We start from the raw sequence: 19,210 nt of genomic DNA, 5'->3' as shown, positions 1-19,210 counted from the left end.
AACCGAAAACAGTGTATTTTGAAGCAAAAATAAAAGACATCAGAGAACTTAGAATTCTCTATCTTAGGAAAGTAACGAGAAACAAATAGAAACACCAAAAGTAATTTGCAAAGCAAAAAATAATAACAATAAAGCAAGATATATACAATACGAGCAGAGCGAAATAGACAATTCAAAAACAATAAACATATAGTACAAGATAAAAAAACAAAAATACCGCACAGATACATAATTTCAACGGAACAAAACAGTGATTCTTTGAATCTGAAAACCGAAAACCCTGACAAATACCCAATGAGAATATTAGTAAAAAGAAGCATATATCTGAAACTAAAAACAGAGATGAAAGAAAAAGACAAATTTTAAGTACAGATTCATACCTAAAATCAATCACCAATGAACCAGGACCAACCATTTTTAACTATCCTCAAAACCCACCTACTTTCCCTTTTGCTTTGCTTCGAGGATAAATAATTATATCTGAAACAAAAAAACAGAGATGAACAGGCAAAGACAAAGGATTTATAAAGAAGAAAACAAAAAAATTATAAAAAAAAACCCACTGAAAATACAAGTAATAAAGAATAGATCTGAAACTAGAACGAAATGAAATAGCAAAGATAGACAAAGTAGAAGTGATGATTCATACCTGAAATCAGTCACCGATGAAGCAGAAAATTCAAAAAAATCACAAAAACAAGAAACGGAAAAGAAAACCTAGTGTAGCGTCTTTCCGTGTTTTTTTTTTGGCAATCGGTGAAACAAAACTAAAAAAATGAGAGGAAGAAATTGAAAACAGAGAGAGAGAGAGAAGAACTCGGCGAATAATTGAGGTGCTATGGATAGAAGAGATAGATTTGAGGATTCAAATTTCGAATAACGGGAAGGAAGGAAGGAAGGGAGAGACAATAAAGAAAACGAAAGAGAGGATGAACAGAGATCAAAGAATGGAAAAACAACAGAGAATAAAAGGGGAAATAAAAAGGGAAAATAAATTTAAAGAGAACTTAAATTTCCAATGATGGAGAAGGAAGGGAATTTGAAAAGGCTAAAGAAAACGGGCAGCTTTTCACCTGCCCATACTGCCCAAAAAGAATAGATTTTCTAAATGCCCCATGTGACAACGGTAACATTTATGGTAATTAATACCTTCTTTAAATTACTTTTTTTGGGAGGAGGGAAATTAAAGATAAATAATTAATACCTTCTTCAATATACCTATGCAAACAACAAAAACATAAATCCCAAGCATAGATTGCAGATCTAAAGACTGTACATATAACACAAAAATAACTACAGCTAATCAGAGTAAAAATTATATCAGTATTTTTTGCAAAAAACATACAACCATGACAGGTATTTCATGTATGTGTCAAAAGCACATACTGATCCAACTTACAATAGAATTCTAGTAATGATAACAATAAAATAACACACACTATCCACCAAATGAATTTTACAACTTTAACCTTAGAAAAAAAGGCATTATGTGCTATATAACAACAGCATAAACTTCATTACTTTTCAGTTTTCATGATCTGTAAATGGCAAAAAATCCAGACCTTAATGGCATAAAACACTAGAACTACGTTCTATTAGCAGAAAGCAGATTATAAAAGAACATTCTACATACCGGTCAGCAAAATCACCCCAAAAGAAATCATATATTTCTCTCCCAACGTCCCCAAAGAAATATTTGTTATAACTCTCAGTGACAGCATCAATAAGCATATGCAGTTTTGAGACCTGAAAAATGAACAACAGTACTCAATTAACTTCTCTGTAGCATTCAGAAAAAGAATAATCAGGGTATGTATGAATGGAGGTAACTTGGCTCAACTATACAAATAAATAGATGGCGGCGAAACAAGCACAGTATTTTTTACTTACCACCCAACATTCTGGAAGAGGAAGCCTTAGAAGATACCCCTCCGTGTTAAACTGAAAAGGAAAGTTTACCGATTAGGATGATGCCAATCTTCTTAGGAACAGGACATCGTGATGATGTCAAAAGAAAATTTAAGTTACACCCTATGCAATAATAATAGATTTCTTTTTCTTCTGAGAGTAATAACAATAGTTACAAATGCAAGCATAACTTAGATTAATACTGTTGATAGTACAATCAATAAACACAGTGAATACTCCACCTATCCAATAATTAATAATATATATGTTCCATCGAAAGAAGCTAAACATATGTCACAATAGCAACCAGTAGAAAATAACAAATCAACAAGACAAATGCTTAGAAATACAACGTAACAGACAGTGAACGGAAAAATGGAAGTGAGAAAGAACAAGTGCATCTGCATGTATGTTGCAGTGGGAGGAGAATGCACCATGCATCACAATAAGTAAAAGCTCCAATAGAACAATAGGAAGGGATATGTAATGTTAGATGGTAACGCCAAAAAGAATACCAGATCATTGGCAGAACAAAAAGATGCGCAAGATATGTAGAGGTTCCAATGTCACAACAAAATTGGAAAGGAGACCTAATTTTTATCGCACTTGACAGAAAGCTGCAAGAAGTATGCAATATTCAGGTCACCCAACCCTGATACATGAGCACTGGAAGAACTGACAACCATTTCAAATTAGAGGTTATTACTCCGAACAGAGTAACAGATGACACACTTCAGCATATTGTATTTTGACACCAATAAATGTGATAGACGCAAAGAAATGCCAACAAATGATGCCCCATGTTAATAAATTGTAGATCCACCTAAACTAGTAGAATTTATACTACAATAATAGGGAATCGGAGACATCTTGTACTTGGAAGAGGATGCAGATACACCTAAGAGACATGATGTTCATACATTGCATTTCATCAGCTGAAAGGATTTGTTTCAATAATCTTTCAGACTCAACTGTCTGCCAACGTGACATACAATATCTTCCTTAGAAGTGCATAGACATAAATAAAGATGCTCAAAACAACAGCTAAAAATAATCTAAAGTGAAAATTAAGATAAAGCATGAAGAAATTGATAAATTTTTAAGAAAGATTCATCATCATGACGGTGTGGCCTTGGTTTGCACAAATTAGAAGCTCCCCATTTTCCTCAAGAAGGCTAAAACGTTGCTTATTATCTTTTCTGACAGCCTACAATCAATAAACATAAAAACCATGAAATTTCTTTTGACTGCAAAATGAACATTTTCCTTCTCATGATTGTTTATACACCAACATTTTGGAGACCAAGAATCTAAATTACTACTGGTAACAGCTCAAAGATCGCTTATAAGTAAACAACAAATAGTTTTTAAAGAAGCCATTTTCAATTTTAACTACAAAAGTTACATGCTGCAATGATAGAAAATTTCAATCAAAATAGGAAAGGATTCTCAAGATTCAACAGTGAACAAAGACAAGAAATGATGTTACAAATTCTATCTCTTTGACATCATCAACAGTTTGTGACCCTAAAGGGATATTAGCAAATGTTCTCATATTCAGCTTCAGCAAATCTTCAACTTTGACATGACCATCACTTCGCATATTCAAATTCAGTTCACAGAATTCGTGTGGTAGTCAGGAAAACCATCAATGGGGTTGGAGGTTTCCATGTGGTAGTCAGGAAAACCATCTACCATGATCTCACAGATATTATCAATCTCCGTGCTCCGACATGCACTTGCATGCCATTCCAAAGGCTGTTGGACCAACAAGCTATACTTGATGCCAGCATCATCCTTTGGCAGTTCTATATTTGTTGTTTCACCATATAACACAAAAAATTCATTTGTCCAAAATTTTCAAAGGGGAATATTGATGAGTCTTTCAAGCCTCATATGACCGTTGGTCTTTCCGTTTCACTTCACTGTTCTTAAAGATAACCTAACATGTGGAGTGTAACTACAACCCATGTTATACTTCTGAGGAAGAAATGACACATCTATTTTATCTAGCACACCCTTAATCACATATTTACCATAATGTTAATTTAAAAACATTGCAATAATAATCATCCATCCTACCTGTGAACCTCCTTGAGCCACTTGTCTATACAAGTTCTGTGGAATTCATGGTTTCAAGCAAATATCCGCATGCTATCTCCCTCTTCATACTCCAAAAGGCATATGTAACATCTGTTAATTGAATATAAAAGAAAAGAAAAAAAAAAGATTCAAAACATGCCTGATTGCAGACTAATGCCATATGAAGTAACTGAAAAAGAAAGCATATCGAAGGTTAGGGCCCTTTGAAATCATATACGGCCCCCCTCCCACCCTTCATATGCCTATATAGGAAGACAATACCTAAGCCTGATTAAAATTCAAATTTTTCTACTCAATTTCCCTGTTCCTATCACTCTAGCTCCCCCAATTTCCTATATTACCATTGGATTCAAGAGCAATAAAATCATTAACCTCTAGCTAGATCAATTAGAAGGTCAGAAAAAGGAGGCCTTTATACTCAAGGATAAGAAGTCTGTATAATACATATCGTGTGAATATTAGAGGTGATAACGGTTCAGTTCGGTTTTGGAAAAAAAAAATGCAATTAATTAGCAATAATCTGGTTTTTTTAACAGTTCAGTTCACTGGTCTTTTAAATTTTAAAATACTTTTTTTACATAGTGTTTTTCAAGTTTTAAGCTTCTGAAGCAAAAACCAAATTTGTTTAACTATAACCCGAACCAAATTTTACAGTTGGAGTCACTTTCCAGTTTTCTTGGGTTCTTTTTGCTCATTCATATTACTGCTTTTATTCTATATACTTCAAGTAATAATTTCACATATTAAAGTCAAACTGAAGCCCTCAAGACAAGAGCATTGCATATAGAACTCATCTCAATCAATATTGTGGGTAAAAAACAGGATAATTAAATTATTTTTTCTCTAATAAGTCATTAAGAAATCATGCCATCAAACTTAAATTTCATATTTTACATAGAGTAAGGCTCGTAATCCGCACAAGGGATTACCGATGAGGTCAGCCAAAGATAGACCTACTGCACCTAATCACCTAAACCTTTTCAAACAAGCTCATTAAGAGTGTTAGACGCCAAACCTTCATGAGCCTACTGCTGACTATAACTTGGAAGCATGCCTTAAAACTTAGCATCCAAAAATGATCTAGATTCCAATTCCTACGTGATAGTAAACTAACAATCATTCTTCTTAGCGCACTTAATTCGCTGATTGGATACTGATTTTAGGCCATTCAGCTTTAAATTCTCCAACAAAGAAAAAAGTTTAGTTACCTTATTATTTATTTTAGTCTCATATTTTCATTAGCTTAATTATAGTTATGATATGAATCAAACTGTCACATTATCAATTTGTAGCTCAGAAAGCTTTTAGTTTCTGCTTTGTAGAACTGATTATGTTTTATTTTACCTCATATACAAATTCATAACTTACTCTGAGCTAAAATGCCAACCACATATTCTTTTGTTTCAGGTCCATTTAAAGTCAAGGCACACACAGTTAAATCTCATCTTCAACTATCCGTCAACAAAAAAAAAAATTCAAGTGTGCTTCACATTTCTCAAACAGCAGAGAAAAATAAATACTTACTGTCCATCCTCATCATTATGAAGTTTGTGTGACTTGTTATAAATTTTGACAGGAAGCAATTCCACAACTTTATTAGAAGCGGGAACAGATCAAATTGAAGATACAGAAGGTCGAGAAGATAAAACCACAGACTGCTGGGGGATTTCATCCAGAACCTAGTTAAAATGCATAGAAATTAACTCCAACAGATAGGGGCAAAGAGAAAGAAGAACTACCCAGACTAATAACATAAGAAATAAAAATTACCTCAAATAAAGCTTCAGCTAACATAACGATTCTGGATAGACTAGCCCTAGCACTTGTCTCATCATTTGAATTGGAATCTCGATTATTTACACGACATGTGAAACAAATAATGGCAAAACAGTTAAACACACCACACTCCAAAACAGATAATGGCAAAGATTCAAATGATCGACCCGTAATTCCAAACCAAAAGTTGTGTAAAAACGATAATGGCAAAGATTCAAATGAGAAGAATCTTTAGGAGAAGAGAAATAAGGATTCGAACTGCGAAACAAAGGCACAAATTCTTAGCCGGGAGTCGATCTGAGCCAAAACCCAACTGACGAAGATAGAAAGAATGCCGGAGATATATCAGGAGGAGAGAGATTGAAATCGAGGTTATTCATAAATCCTATAACAAAGGAGAGAGAAGCTTCATTTCTTAGTGGCTGGTTCCTTATTTTCTTCCCCTCATTCAGACAGTCCATTTGGTTTGTTGGATTAAAGTCATCAATGGCCTAGAGTTGACTTGTTGGATTTATTATAAAAAGAGCCCATTTCAATTAAAAAGAAACCTCATCCTCAATTCTTTTTTAATAATTTACAAGGCTAATAAATTTTGAGTATATATTTTGGTCCCTGAAATCACTATCTGATATAGTCCAAAACCCAGTAATCCAAAACTTAAGAGATCCAAAGCCCCAAACACTGAAACAAAAGCCCAAAAACACCAGCCCAACCCAAAACCCAGGCCCCAAGCCTCAAACCCCTAGATCCCAAGCCGGGATATCCCTAGAATAAGATATCCCAAGCCGGGCTGTCCCTGGAATAGGATATCCCAAGCCGGGATATTCGTGGAATGGGATATCCCACGCTGGAATAACTACGCCAGGTAACCCGGTCCAGACAGGTTAAAAATCTGAACCGGCTGCCAAAACAGCCGAACCGGACACTAAAAATATTGAACCGGAATGGAATACAACGGGAATAATCTTGAAATAGCTTATTCCGGTACGGATATCACAGGGATATCCCTGGTTCAGAATAAGAATGAATTAAATTCAGTGCTTACTAAAACGTTGTAAAATAAATTTAGTGCTTATTAAAACGTTGTGAAATAAATTCAGTGCTTATTTACAAGGACTCGATTCTATTTCCAAACATCACATGGCAGCAGATGTGGTCAATACATTGTGTTTGGAGAGGTGGATAGATAGGACTACTTGGTCGATCAGGACCTAGCTTTATTACGAGCGCAAAAGTCCCCAATCTTCAACGAGAAAAAAGCAGGACGTGGAAAAAAGAAGAAAAGCCTATGTTTTAAAAACTCGGTATGATTTACTTAGTGTTTTCTTATTCCTTAACAAATATAATGCAGCTTTAACAGCTTTAAATACACCCAAACGATTTTGAAGAACCGAATTCTCGCACACTTTTAACAACTTTCATAGTATCATGCCTCTCATGCAGCAGCGACTGAAAGATATCTTCGTCAAGGAGTCCATAAGCAACATCCTTAAAGACGAAAAACACATTCAATTGAATACATAGATGATGTTGGACTAATATGCAAATTTATGTACCAAAATTTACTCCCCAAAACGAAAATATTTATCACATATCCAAAGTTCTATTAAAAATAAACTATCACCTAGAATACCAGGGAGACCCAAATTCATTAAAATATATGTATGTATCTAAATAGGAAAAGAATGTGAGATGAATGATTTAATCAATAGTTAAGGTAGAAAATTGAGAAAAAAAGACTTACCCAGAAGTACTTCTGAATTACATAGTAATATTTTCCAGATATGAAGAAGAAAATTGCATGGAAGCAGCTAAAAACCCACGGTTTTATTAAACTTCCATTGTTAACCATTAGATTGTAGAGAGATACCTTGGGTTGATATGAATGGCCGACGTCCACAAAAGAGAAACCTTCGTTTTCTACATAATTAACAATACCAAAGCGAAAGATGAGTAATTTGGATTTTTTGAAAAATAAATCAGTAATACGATTCAAATATGAAACTTAAAAAGAAAACTCTCATCGTAAGATCAAAAAAGGCAAATATACCGCGTTCTTCATAAGAAAGAAAACAACACCTAGTTAACATCTTCTAATGCAACACAATAAACAATTGTAACTACTTTGTAATATAAAACAACATTTTCAGTTAAATTGCATCCCTAATTCCATCCAGGCCATGCATTTAGATATTACCCGAATATTTCAATCAAAATCCAATTCCAAATCATATAAGCACCAGCACACAAACAGTTAGTCGATGACCTCCACTCAACTATTTTAAAGAAAACCTAATTATTGTAGAGTTATATATGGACAGAAATAGTACTACATATCCCAAGGACAGATCGATTAAACTAATTATTGTAGAGTTTCACAGGGAATTATTTAATTAAAGTCATTCATATGCGCCGATTTACTGATGGTTGACTGGTTTCACAGTACTTATAATCCAGCCAATCAGAGATTTTTCTTTTGCCGCACATCAGACTAGAAAGCAGTTTTTTATACACGAGACCATTAGGCTATCTGGACTGTCACATTAAAATAGTTAAACTATTTTAAACCAACCAAAAGCATAAATTACAAACAAATCACTTTCTGAATCCTTAAAAGACGGAAAACACATTCAATTGAATACATAGATGATGTTAGACTACTATGGAATTTCTGTACCAGAATTTACTCCCTAAAACGAAAATATTTACCACATATCCAAAGTTTTATACACAAGACCATTAGGCTATCTGGACTGTCACATTAAAATAGTTAAACTATTTTAAACCAACCAAAAGCATAAATTACAAACAAATCACTTTCTGAATCCTTAAAAGACGGAAAACACATTCAATTGAATACATAGATGATGTTAGACTACTATGGAATTTCTGTACCAGAATTTACTCCCTAAAACGAAAATATTTACCACATCCAAAGTTTTATACACGAGACCATTAGGCTATCTGGACTGTCACATTAAAATAGTTAAACTATTTTAAACCAACCAAAAGCATAAATTACAAACAAATCACTTTCTGAATCCTTAAAAGGGGGAAAACCATTCAATTGAATACATAGATGATGTTAGACTACCATGGAATTTCTGTACCAGAATTTACTCCCTAAAACAAAAATATTTACCACATATCCAAAGTTCTATTAAGAATAAACAATCCCAACTATTTTAAAGAAAATATACCCAATCCTTACTAATGAATGCAAGCACCTAGCAGTATGAAAAAGAAAACATATATGCATACACAATCTTGACAACCTCCACCGTATATGAACCCAAATCGAAAAAAACCTTCGCAATTAGCAAATCGGTTGAAATTCTCCAATTCTTCAATTACTATCAATATTAACAAGCATCCCAATTAGATTATTATTATTTTTTAAAACTGCAGAATTTTTGAGAAAACTAAGAAACAGAATGTCCCAGTCTGGAATCCTATACGCCGGTTTTGATCGTTTAGTGGGTAATTCGCATTTCCATAAAGAGTGGAAAACTATTGAAATAATTATATATATTATGTAAATTGCTCCAGAAGAATAATTAAAAGAAATGTTTTCTTTTCATATATTATTTGTTGATGTATCTGTCATTTTTTTAGACACTTTTTTTTAATTTAGGTCCTCTTATTTAGAAAATAACAGAATGAAATAAACAGCATAAAACAACAAAGTAAGTCACAGGCCACCTCAATAATAACACTTAGCAAAACAGCAATTTCTAAACATCAAAACACCGAACTCAAAAATTAAAACCATAAAAAAACCTGGCCAGTTTTTACGGATAGTTAATTAATTTCCGGAAAATGTCGTCCTACTGCCGGCAATAAGAAAGTTCGGAACAAATTATACTTCTATCTAACTATTATCCAGACAAAAAGAAGCAACTACTGAAGAAGCTATTCAGGCACTATATGACAGGAATAAAGTCGGAGCAGAATAAGAAAGAAAATTAACTACAGCAGGCCGGTTAAAAATCTGTACCGGATAAAAAATTCTTTACAACTAAACAGAAAAATCCAAAGCATGATGTCCAAATAACATAAAAGCAGGTTCAGATTACAAATAATGCAACGGTAACATTTAAGGTAATTAAAACCTTCTTTAAATCACTACTACTGTTTTGGACAAATTAACAGAGAGAAGTAAAAATCCTTAAAAATTTAAATTATATTAAATTTTTTTAAACTTATTCAATTTTAAAACAATTGCTTCAAAATTAAACAGTTATGTTCAAAAATATTTTACTAATCTTTTTAAAATTAAATACTATCAAAAGAAAACTGGACATAAAAACAGCTCAAACGCATTCCAAAACAACCCAACCCAAAACACTAAAAAAATGAAAACAAAACCAAATCCGTGGCCGGAGCAAAAAGATGGATCACAAACCAGTATGCAAAAAGAGAATACAGATTTAGAGACTTTCACAATAGAAGCAACTTACTGTGCATTTGCAAATAGGGTCAGACAGCCTCCAAGCGGGATAAAAGCCCAAAAGGCCATAAACTAAGGAGGGCACAGGCCCAAACGCCAAAACAGAAGCCCTAAAAGAGAAACCGAAACAGTATTTAGCAAATAAAAAAATAAAAGGAAATATAAGGTAGACGGAAACAAGCAAATTGAAGAAAAAAAAAAGAACATATAGTACAAGATAAAGAACCAAAACTTACCACACCGAGATCCATAATTTCAACAGAACGTAACAGTGACTCTTTGAATAAGAAAACAGGAAACCCTGGCAAAAGTCCACTGAAAAGATTAGTAGACAGAAGCATATATTTGAAACTAAAAACAGAGATGAAAAGGAAAGAAACAAAGTTAAATACATATTCATCCATGAAATGAATCTCCAATGAATTAGGGGATTTCAAAAATCACAAATAACAGAAACGATAAACAAAACTTAGGGTTTCTCTACCTAATGTACCGTATTTGTGTGTGTGAAGAAAGAAAGGACAAGAAAGGAGGCTGGGAGAAAGAAAAGAGGACAGAAGGAAAAAATTTGAAAAGAATGGAAAAAACAGTAGTTAAGAAAGGAGAAAGGAAGTTTAGGGTTTAGGTAGATAATAGATCAAACCTTTTCTAACCCAATAGCGGAGTGGATTTTTTTGTGAGCAAATAAAAATCAAACGGCAAAACTGAGTTGAAGCAACTGACTAACGAACATTAGAATTCATGCAGTTTGATAGTTTGGAGCGAAAAAGGCAGTCAGAGGACCATATGAGTGCACCAACACTCGGTACATGTGACACGCACGCATCTTATATGGGTATGTTTGACTCTTTTTTTTTGGTAAGTTTTTCTCTATATTAACCCAACTCTTCATTTTGCCTAAATAACTATCGTGTCTGAATTCATCTCCAACACATGCTCAGACATGGGCATCGAGATATAGTCCTCCAAAAGTCCTCCAAATACATGCGATCCTAGAAAAAACTGAAAATACTCAGGTCAGATGCCTATGTCCAATACTTACACCACAGTCCGAGTAACATAACCTTTCATGTATTTGGAGGGTCATATGCTATACCCACGTCCGGGAATGTGTTGAACATGGATACTTTAAGAAAAATGAAAATTAAAGCAACACAGGATGATAGTTTTTAATTTGCTTTATTCAGTATGGTCAATTCCACAGGCTGCTAGACTAGTCACCATATTCTGCAGAAAGCATTATCAGCATAACCCTATTGTCAAACGAATTCCCTGATAAGCAGAACCATGTTTAACCTTGAATGTACATTTAACAGAATTTTAACAATTTATACAAAGGCACAATTGCTTAAACAATTTCACTAGAAATGAAGTATGTGGTCTTAGTTGAACTTTAGGCATTATATCCATAAAAGAAATATGGGTATCACGTTAAACTGGCATCTAAAATCCCCATTTATCTCAAGTTCTAGGGCATTAAAGAATGAATTTAAGCCATGGGAGAGTGCATAACAACATAAAGCATTAACAAGGAATCTGCAGAATTCAACTTTAGTTTCACAAAAATTGCCATCACCTCATAAATTCTCTTCAACTCCGTGTATGCCAAGCTGATCCTTATGAATGAAAATACTATTAATTTAATAGCATTGGGGCTTGAAGATATCCACTTTTGAATTCCACTGCAAGGTAATCCAAAAATATTTTAAAAGCAGCATTTAGAATCAAATAGTTTCCCTTCACAATAAGTTTAACCAGAGATCTGTCATAGCAGTATAATTAGCATTTAATTTGGATAATTTAAACATGAAGATCAATCCAACATACAGAATGAGAAAGAGAACATTTATCACAAAAGAAAGTTATTTTGATTCATCGGAGTAAGTAAAATCTTTAATCAACTAATCATGCATGGCTCAACCATCTAGAATTAATCTAAAATTAAAATGTGTAACTCTCATATCTAAAAAATGAACATCAATACTAGGGGTAAAAACCAGATACATGTGCGCATAAGTCACTTGGATTCAGCTACAAGTAAAACTCAAATCAATTCAGTCATTGTCAAGTTGAACTCAAGCTTGATAACCTTACTCGGATTTGGCAAAGAGAAGGAAAAAAAAACTCAAATAAATTCAAGTGAAAAGCATGTATCAAAAACTAAAAAACAGAGATGTTCCCATAAAAAAAACAGAGATGTTTCCCATGAAAAGGCAAAAGACAAAAACAAAAACAAAGACAAAGGCAAAGAAATGAAAAAGTAAACCCAAGTAAAGATTCATACCTGAAATCAGTCTCCGAAAAAGCAACCAAAAAGAAACAGACAGACCCATATCCATAGATTTCAAACACAGAGCGAAACAGTGAATGGTAAACCTGAAAACCAAAATCCCCATTTATGTTTTATTTTTTTCTTTACATTTTATTAACTGCTTACGAAAACTCTCTTAAACTCACTTTAATACCAAAGCACATACATAGATCCTTTCCTTTGATCCAATTAAGGAACTTAGCAAGAAAAGATAGTACCAGCATAACATGTTTACTTTTCAATTGATCTCAAACACATTTTTCCCCAATATCCTGTATTTAAAAAAGTAGATTTCTAGCTAGTTACTTGGAGTCAGGTGCGAGCCTTATATACGGATATGTATCCAATGTACGTGTGTTCAATTTTTTTAAGCTTTTCCATGCATTGGAATGTTTTTGTAGGGACATATCCCTGTATCCAAGTCTGTCTAAGCGTCAGACGCGTGTACTACAAGAAAAAATAAGAGCAGGAGCAACAGAGATAACGGATATATAACTATTAGTTCTCTTTTTAAGAATTTATTCACATTGCTTAGGAGAAATCACATGTTCTATCAGGGGTAGCATGGAAGAAAGAGAATAGTTTCAGTTGAATATTATAATAGAAAGACCTACAGCTGTCTTACATTATAATAAGGTTGTCGACCAGCAATGGAAGGTGATGTTTCTATTAAACCATATCCATTCTGCACTTCCAGACCAATTGTCTGCACATACGAGCCATCATAAAATAAGAGATAAATCGACTAGGAACCTTTTCATTTGAAAACTAAAAACATATTAGCATCTAACCTCATAAAACTTTTCAATATGCGTTGCCAAACTTCCACCTCCGCTGTTGGCAGTCTAGAGGATGATAGAAAATAATCAATAAAACCCAGAACAGAAATACTAGAAATGCTGAACAAAGAAAAATAAAAGGAACATTCCAACAAGGATCTTTGCACATAAAAGGAAAAATAATAATATGGGTTCCTCTTCTTTTTCTCCTTTGTAAGGTTTCTTAATTTTCAATTGCAATACACTACGTTATATGACACAGGTGTGAGTGTCAAATACGGGTATGTAAGCAACACTGATATGTTTAATTTTGCATATGCTTTTCCATTTATTTGAAGGCTCGGCTAATATCCCCAAACAATGTCCAGTGATATGTCAAACACAAGTGTCAGACCTAAGTACTTCAAGAAAAGAAAAATGAAAGAGTAGGCGAAACATAGACAATACATGCAGGTTTTATTGATTGATAAATAGAGTTCACTTTGAAGCTGGAAGATAATTTTTCAATAAGTTTATGTAGCTAATATATCAAACCTTTCGTATCCCAATAGCAGAGCGGATTTTTTTGTAGACAAACTTTGTTGGTAAGACATGCAATGGCCACAATATTGTAGCAATAGTTTTAGACCATAAGTAGTCGAACATGGATACAATATGTGAAGGTTCCTCCGAATTTCTTGTTAGGCATAGTCCCTATTGATCAAATAAAAATCAAAGGGCAAAACTGAATTGAAACATCTGACTAACAAACATTAGAATTCATCCAGTTTGATAGTTTGGAGTGAAAAAAACAGTCAGAGGGCCATATGAGTGCACCAACACTCAGTACATGTTACTTGGACTCAAGTGGGTGTGAGTAGAGGCACGCATCTTATATGGGTATGTTTGACTTTTTTTTGGTAAGTTTTTCACTATATTTTAACCCAACTCTTCATTTTGCCTAAATAACTACTGTGTCTGAATTCATCTCCAACACATGCTCGGACATGGGCATCGAGATATGGTCCTCCAAGAGTCCTCCAAATACATGCAATCATAGAAAAAACTGAAAATACTCAAGTCAGATGCCTATGTCCAACACTTACACCCAAGTCCGAGTAACATAACCTTTTCATGTATTTGGAGGGTCATATGCTATACCCACGGCCGGGAATGTGTTGAACACGGATACTTCAAGAAAAATGAAAATTAAAGAAACACATGATGATTGTTTTTAATTTACTTTATTCAGTTTGGTCGATTCCACAGACTGCTAGACTAGTCACCATATTATGCAGAAAGCGTTATCAGCATAACCCTATTGTCAAACGAATTCCCTGATAAGTAGAACCATGTTTAACCCGTACATTTAACAGAATTTTAACAATTTATACAAAGGCACAACTGCTTAAACAATTTCACCAGAAATGAAGTTATGTGGTCTTAGTTGAACTTTAAGCATTATGTCCATAAAAGAAATATGGGTATCAGGTTAAACTGGCATCTAATCCCCATTTATCTCAAGTTTTAGGGCAATAAATAATGAATTTAAGCCATGGGAGAGTGCATATGAACATTAAAATTGAAAAGAAAAGATATTGGGATAAGAACATTACCGTGCAATACGATGAAGGGAATAGCGTGTCTATTTGGGATAAGAATCAATGTAATAGAGATTGACTGCAAAAGAGAGGCCATTGCTGGTGAAATCTTGCAGAGCCAGAGTTTCTTTCTTTCCCAAAGCATCCAACAAGAAGAACCACAAAGACATCCATAGATTTGAAAAGACGAACCGAAACAATATTTCCTAGGGCTGAAAACCCAAAATCTATGGATGAAGCAAGTGATTTCCATATCAGAAAAAAAAAACAGAAACGATTGAGAAGGAAGAGAAGAAAACGGATGAGAGAGGAAAATTTTGAAGAGAAAGAGATGGTGAAGAATTGGGAAAGTGAAGGAGAGAGATTTAAATTTTCAACGATGGGAAAGGAAGGGGGTTTGAAAAGACTGATGAAAACGGGCAGAGGGGCTCTTCTCCTGCCAACGGTAACTAGTTATTTAATACACTCATTTAATAAAGTGATAATTGAGTTGTTTAGCTTTCAAATTTTTATTTAATACACTCATTTTTAATATTCTCAATGTCTGAATATATTTATTTTTAAAATAATTCTATTTACTATATCAAATATATAAAGAATTAAAAAAGTAAGTCAAAATTTGATAGATTAGTGATATTAAGTATGGTGACTAGCAAAGAGAAGCCTAAAATTTGAGATGTTATTGGGCATTTCAAATTAATAAGAAGAGAAGTTTCGATTTGATTTATTTTCCACTAATGTTTAATATGATTTAAATAATATTTTTTATTCGTTCAATAAATATAATTTTTTAATAATATTTAAAAATGTTGTGATACATATTATTTTATTAAATAAGCTTTAATTTTATTGAAGATTACATGTTATTCTCAAACCAGGATATCTTAAAATACCTAGTATTTCAGTCTGTTCCAATAGAATTTACTAAACCGGCTAATCACATGGCGGACAGCCATTTTGAAGATTTTCCTAAAATGAGAAAAACATATTTATGTACGCATTAAAAATTAAAGATGGAGCAGAGAGTTTTGTATCATAAAAAAATTATGATTTGAGTTTATATTTGCTAGTTTTTAGAAACATATCTTAGCAATAAAATCTTATAAATACCACTTAAAGTTTTGAAAGAAAATGACAATAACAAAAAAGTAATATGAAAAAAGAGGAAAAATACAAATCGGAAAAATACAAACATAGTACTATAAACTAACGAAAAGGACAACAACACCGACACCTACATCCAATGATTTAAATAGACAAGTTGTGTATCGATTATAAACAAAATCGAACCCGACAATATCAAACAAAACTGGGCACTAAAAAACATAAACAGGAAACTAAATCACTAGAAACAAACCAAAAAAAAAAGAACCGGACAAAAAGGTCCCAAACCACAACCAAAATAATTGCAAATCAGTCAAAAAATCAACACAAAAAAAATGAGGACAGACTAAACTAAAATTGAAATAATACCAAACCATAACTGATGTACGCAAACCAAATCGAAACGAACCATACCAACTAGACATGAAACCAATCAAACCACTAAAATCAAGCTGATACAGACTGAGCACAAGACAGACCAAGTTCATTAACTATTAAAACACGACCAAAATCTCAAGCACCAACACCTAAAACCTGACCCTAAAAAGAAACCCAATATCACAAACCAAAAAGAATAGGGAAGCTATCCCAACATAACAAACAACAAGACCAATACCTACAACCCAAAAAAGAAGCCATTATTGTAACAAATCGTTTTCAGTAGTGTCAGAAATAGTGGTTTGAGACCACAAATCCAACGAGTAAGTTCCTAAATATTATTAGTTAATATTTACAAGTCGAATATGGTTTTAAAAAAGGTTTTTGATATGATAATTCATGTTATTCAAATGATTAATTAAGTTCAAGTGGTAAGACCTTAAGGTCAAGTGATTTTAGAAAATAAAGTATCGAGACCTCGTTTCTATAAATCAAGTCGTAAATATTTTTATAAATATTATAAAGGTCATATTAAAGTTTCGTTGAAAAATTTTAATGTTTCGATAGTTAATCAATTAAAAAGGACTAAATTGTAAAGATAAAATTTAATGGTCATAACATTATTTGTATCTAATGAATATAAATGCATGAAATGAGGGCCTAAAGTAGTAATTCAACCAGTTTAGAGGATAGTGGATGAACATGATTTGGCATTTGGTGAAATTTGGTTGAGTTTTTAAGGGTAAAATAGTAATTATTCAATTAAATTAAATAAAACCAAAATGTTTTACCATCATTTACATTTTCTTCTTCACTGAATTGAAAAAGGAGAAGAAGTCATTCTTAAGCTTTAAGGTTCGGCCATGGTGAAAGCTAGCATGATCAAGACCGAGTGAAAAATCAAGGAGAATTAAAAATTACCAAAATGCCCCTATACTTTGTCATTTTTACGGTTTAGTCAAATAAGTTCGTATGAATTGAATTTCGTATAATGTTGATTAAATTAAATGTTAGTATATGATTCTATTGTGATTGAATCAATCTATATATGTTATTACGCAATTTATCTTGTCAAGAAACGATGAAAATTCAACGACGTACGACGACTATCGAGCCTCGTTTGAACCTTAGAAATATATAGGATACAAATAATATGTCATTAGTGTTACCATATTTTAGGTGCTGGTCGTAAATGTCCTACCGATTGCTGAGTTCCGACATGTGTTGCGGATACTCGACAATTTGTGTGAAGAGCACAATGTAGCTACGTTCCGAACGACAGCTTGTGTGAGCAAACCCAGGTTATCATGTTTCGAATGTTGGTCTTAAATTTCCTACCGATGGCTGAGGTCCGGCATTAGTTGCGGATACTCGATAGCTTGTGTAAGCAGCATCGTGTAGCTTATATTCCGACCGACAGCTTGTTTGAATAGACTCATTTTACAGTTCATGTCAGCTATGACTATATGTTTATCACACTTTGTGTGAGCTTTCCCGTATATTCGATATTATTCTAAGTGGTTCAACGGGTCTAAAAAGGGAAAGAATGGTAAGTATTCAAATCACTTATGTCATGAATTTATGACAATGAATGAAAAGGTAATGTTCAATGAAAGTATGTTTACGCTCATGAAATTGAAGATTTCAAATGATGTTTTTCATGTATATGACTTACCTTATGTTATTTCAAGTGATTTATGAGTTGATACTATAACATGAGTTGTGGATGATACTTAGGCTTGTGCCAAGCTTATGATTGGATTATATCATGCTTAGTCTTAATGAAATACATTGAAATGATAAGTGTTTAATTGGTAATATGCTTATGTACATGAAAAAGGGTATAAATTAAAGCATGTAATTTTTTATGAAATGGTTTATCATAAACCCTAAACCATGTAAAATTCAACAAGATAAACTATAATACCAGAAAAATGGGTGAGACGAGAGAAATTTGGCCTAAAAAATTTTAGTTGAAAAAGAGAAGCTGTACCAACAAGGTAAATGATGACAAAATAAGTAGAAAATTATCATGAGTTAAAAATTTCCTTTCTAAAATCAATTAAAGAAATATATATTAAAATTTTCAGAAAATAGAATGTTGGCAGATGGCACAGCATGCTATCATTCTTCAGGGTGATACTAAAAAAAAGAAAAAAAAGTACCCGGGTAGCATAAGATAACGGTACGATCGTCACTGTAATGGCTCTAGACAATGAAACCCAGATAACTAAGACTGTTGGGAGATAAACAGTAATTTAATATCTTCCTTAACAAGTGAACCTTGGCCCGGTGAAGAAGGGATTCACCAGAAATATGCCAATGGAAGCATAAAATCTAAGACTTGAACACAGGTGCCAACAACATAAAAAAACAAAATGCAGTCACGGATGACTCTGACCAGGAAATTGAACCTCCAGACAAGTTCTACTGAAAAAGGAAATTGAAATGAAAACCTTACTGAACTCAAGCATTATGGGACTTTGTTCCTTGACCTCTATAAGATGTCTCAAGCATGAATCTAACGGTTTATTGCACATATAATATGCCGCATATTTTGCAAGTCATGCTATATAGTTCTTGATTCATTACAAACAACTTATACATCAGAACATTTCAAGATAAGAAACCACGAAGTAAAGTTCCCCACCAATATCCTCCAAGGTTGAAGGTTGTACTCCTACTCTTATCTCCATTGGATTTACCTTCAGTCCCATCATCCTTCTTATAATCGTTTGGTCTAAGATCATGACCAATATCTCTTACCCAACTTGCAGCATAAAGCCTAGAGGCCTCCTTCAAGACCTAAAGAAGGATGACA

At 33.3% G+C, this 19,210-nt stretch overlaps 1 protein-coding gene and 2 long non-coding RNA genes across 6 annotated transcripts; 1 reads left to right on the top strand and 2 right to left on the bottom strand.

The window, feature by feature from the left end:
• Positions 1–120: 120 nt before the first annotated feature.
• Positions 121–5,169, bottom strand: LOC121226307 (uncharacterized). Its single transcript, XR_005924155.1, has 6 exons — positions 5,027–5,169; positions 3,991–4,101; positions 1,891–1,941; positions 1,634–1,746; positions 381–480; positions 121–280 (listed from the first exon to the last, which is right to left on the bottom strand). It is a non-coding gene; the product is annotated as an uncharacterized lncRNA (long non-coding RNA).
• A 950-nt stretch (positions 5,170–6,119) lies between these two features.
• On the bottom strand, positions 6,120–15,356 carry LOC107938079 (probable acyl-activating enzyme 16, chloroplastic). Of its 4 annotated transcripts, none has more exons than XM_041110328.1 (10): positions 14,923–15,354; positions 13,862–14,020; positions 13,340–13,393; positions 13,174–13,254; positions 12,522–12,613; positions 11,814–11,919; positions 10,474–10,538; positions 10,248–10,347; positions 7,658–7,707; positions 6,120–7,275 (listed from the first exon to the last, which is right to left on the bottom strand). In XM_041110328.1, the coding sequence occupies exons 2-10, from the start codon at positions 13,970–13,972 to the stop codon at positions 7,206–7,208; spliced, it is 729 nt and encodes a 242-aa protein (XP_040966262.1). In that variant the 5' UTR covers positions 13,973–14,020; positions 14,923–15,354; the 3' UTR covers positions 6,120–7,205. The 4 variants fall into 4 exon arrangements, 3 of the variants coding, with proteins under 3 accessions (XP_040966262.1, XP_040966263.1, XP_040966264.1); XR_005924153.1 differs by having other exon boundaries at positions 7,077–7,275; positions 7,532–7,707; positions 14,923–15,353; XM_041110329.1 differs by lacking the exon at positions 6,120–7,275 and adding an exon at positions 7,282–7,411 and having other exon boundaries at positions 14,923–15,355.
• On the top strand, positions 10,469–13,222 carry LOC121226308 (uncharacterized). Its single transcript, XR_005924156.1, has 2 exons — positions 10,469–11,072; positions 12,950–13,222. It is a non-coding gene; the product is annotated as an uncharacterized lncRNA (long non-coding RNA).
• Positions 15,357–19,210: the final 3,854 nt, after the last annotated feature.

This window comes from Gossypium hirsutum, unplaced genomic scaffold (genome assembly GCF_007990345.1).
Source record: "Gossypium hirsutum isolate 1008001.06 unplaced genomic scaffold, Gossypium_hirsutum_v2.1 scaffold_109, whole genome shotgun sequence".
Lineage (NCBI taxonomy): Eukaryota > Viridiplantae > Streptophyta > Magnoliopsida > Malvales > Malvaceae > Gossypium > Gossypium hirsutum.
The sequence above is the reverse complement of the archived record's forward strand: the minus strand, read 5'-3'. Positions and strand labels throughout refer to the sequence as shown.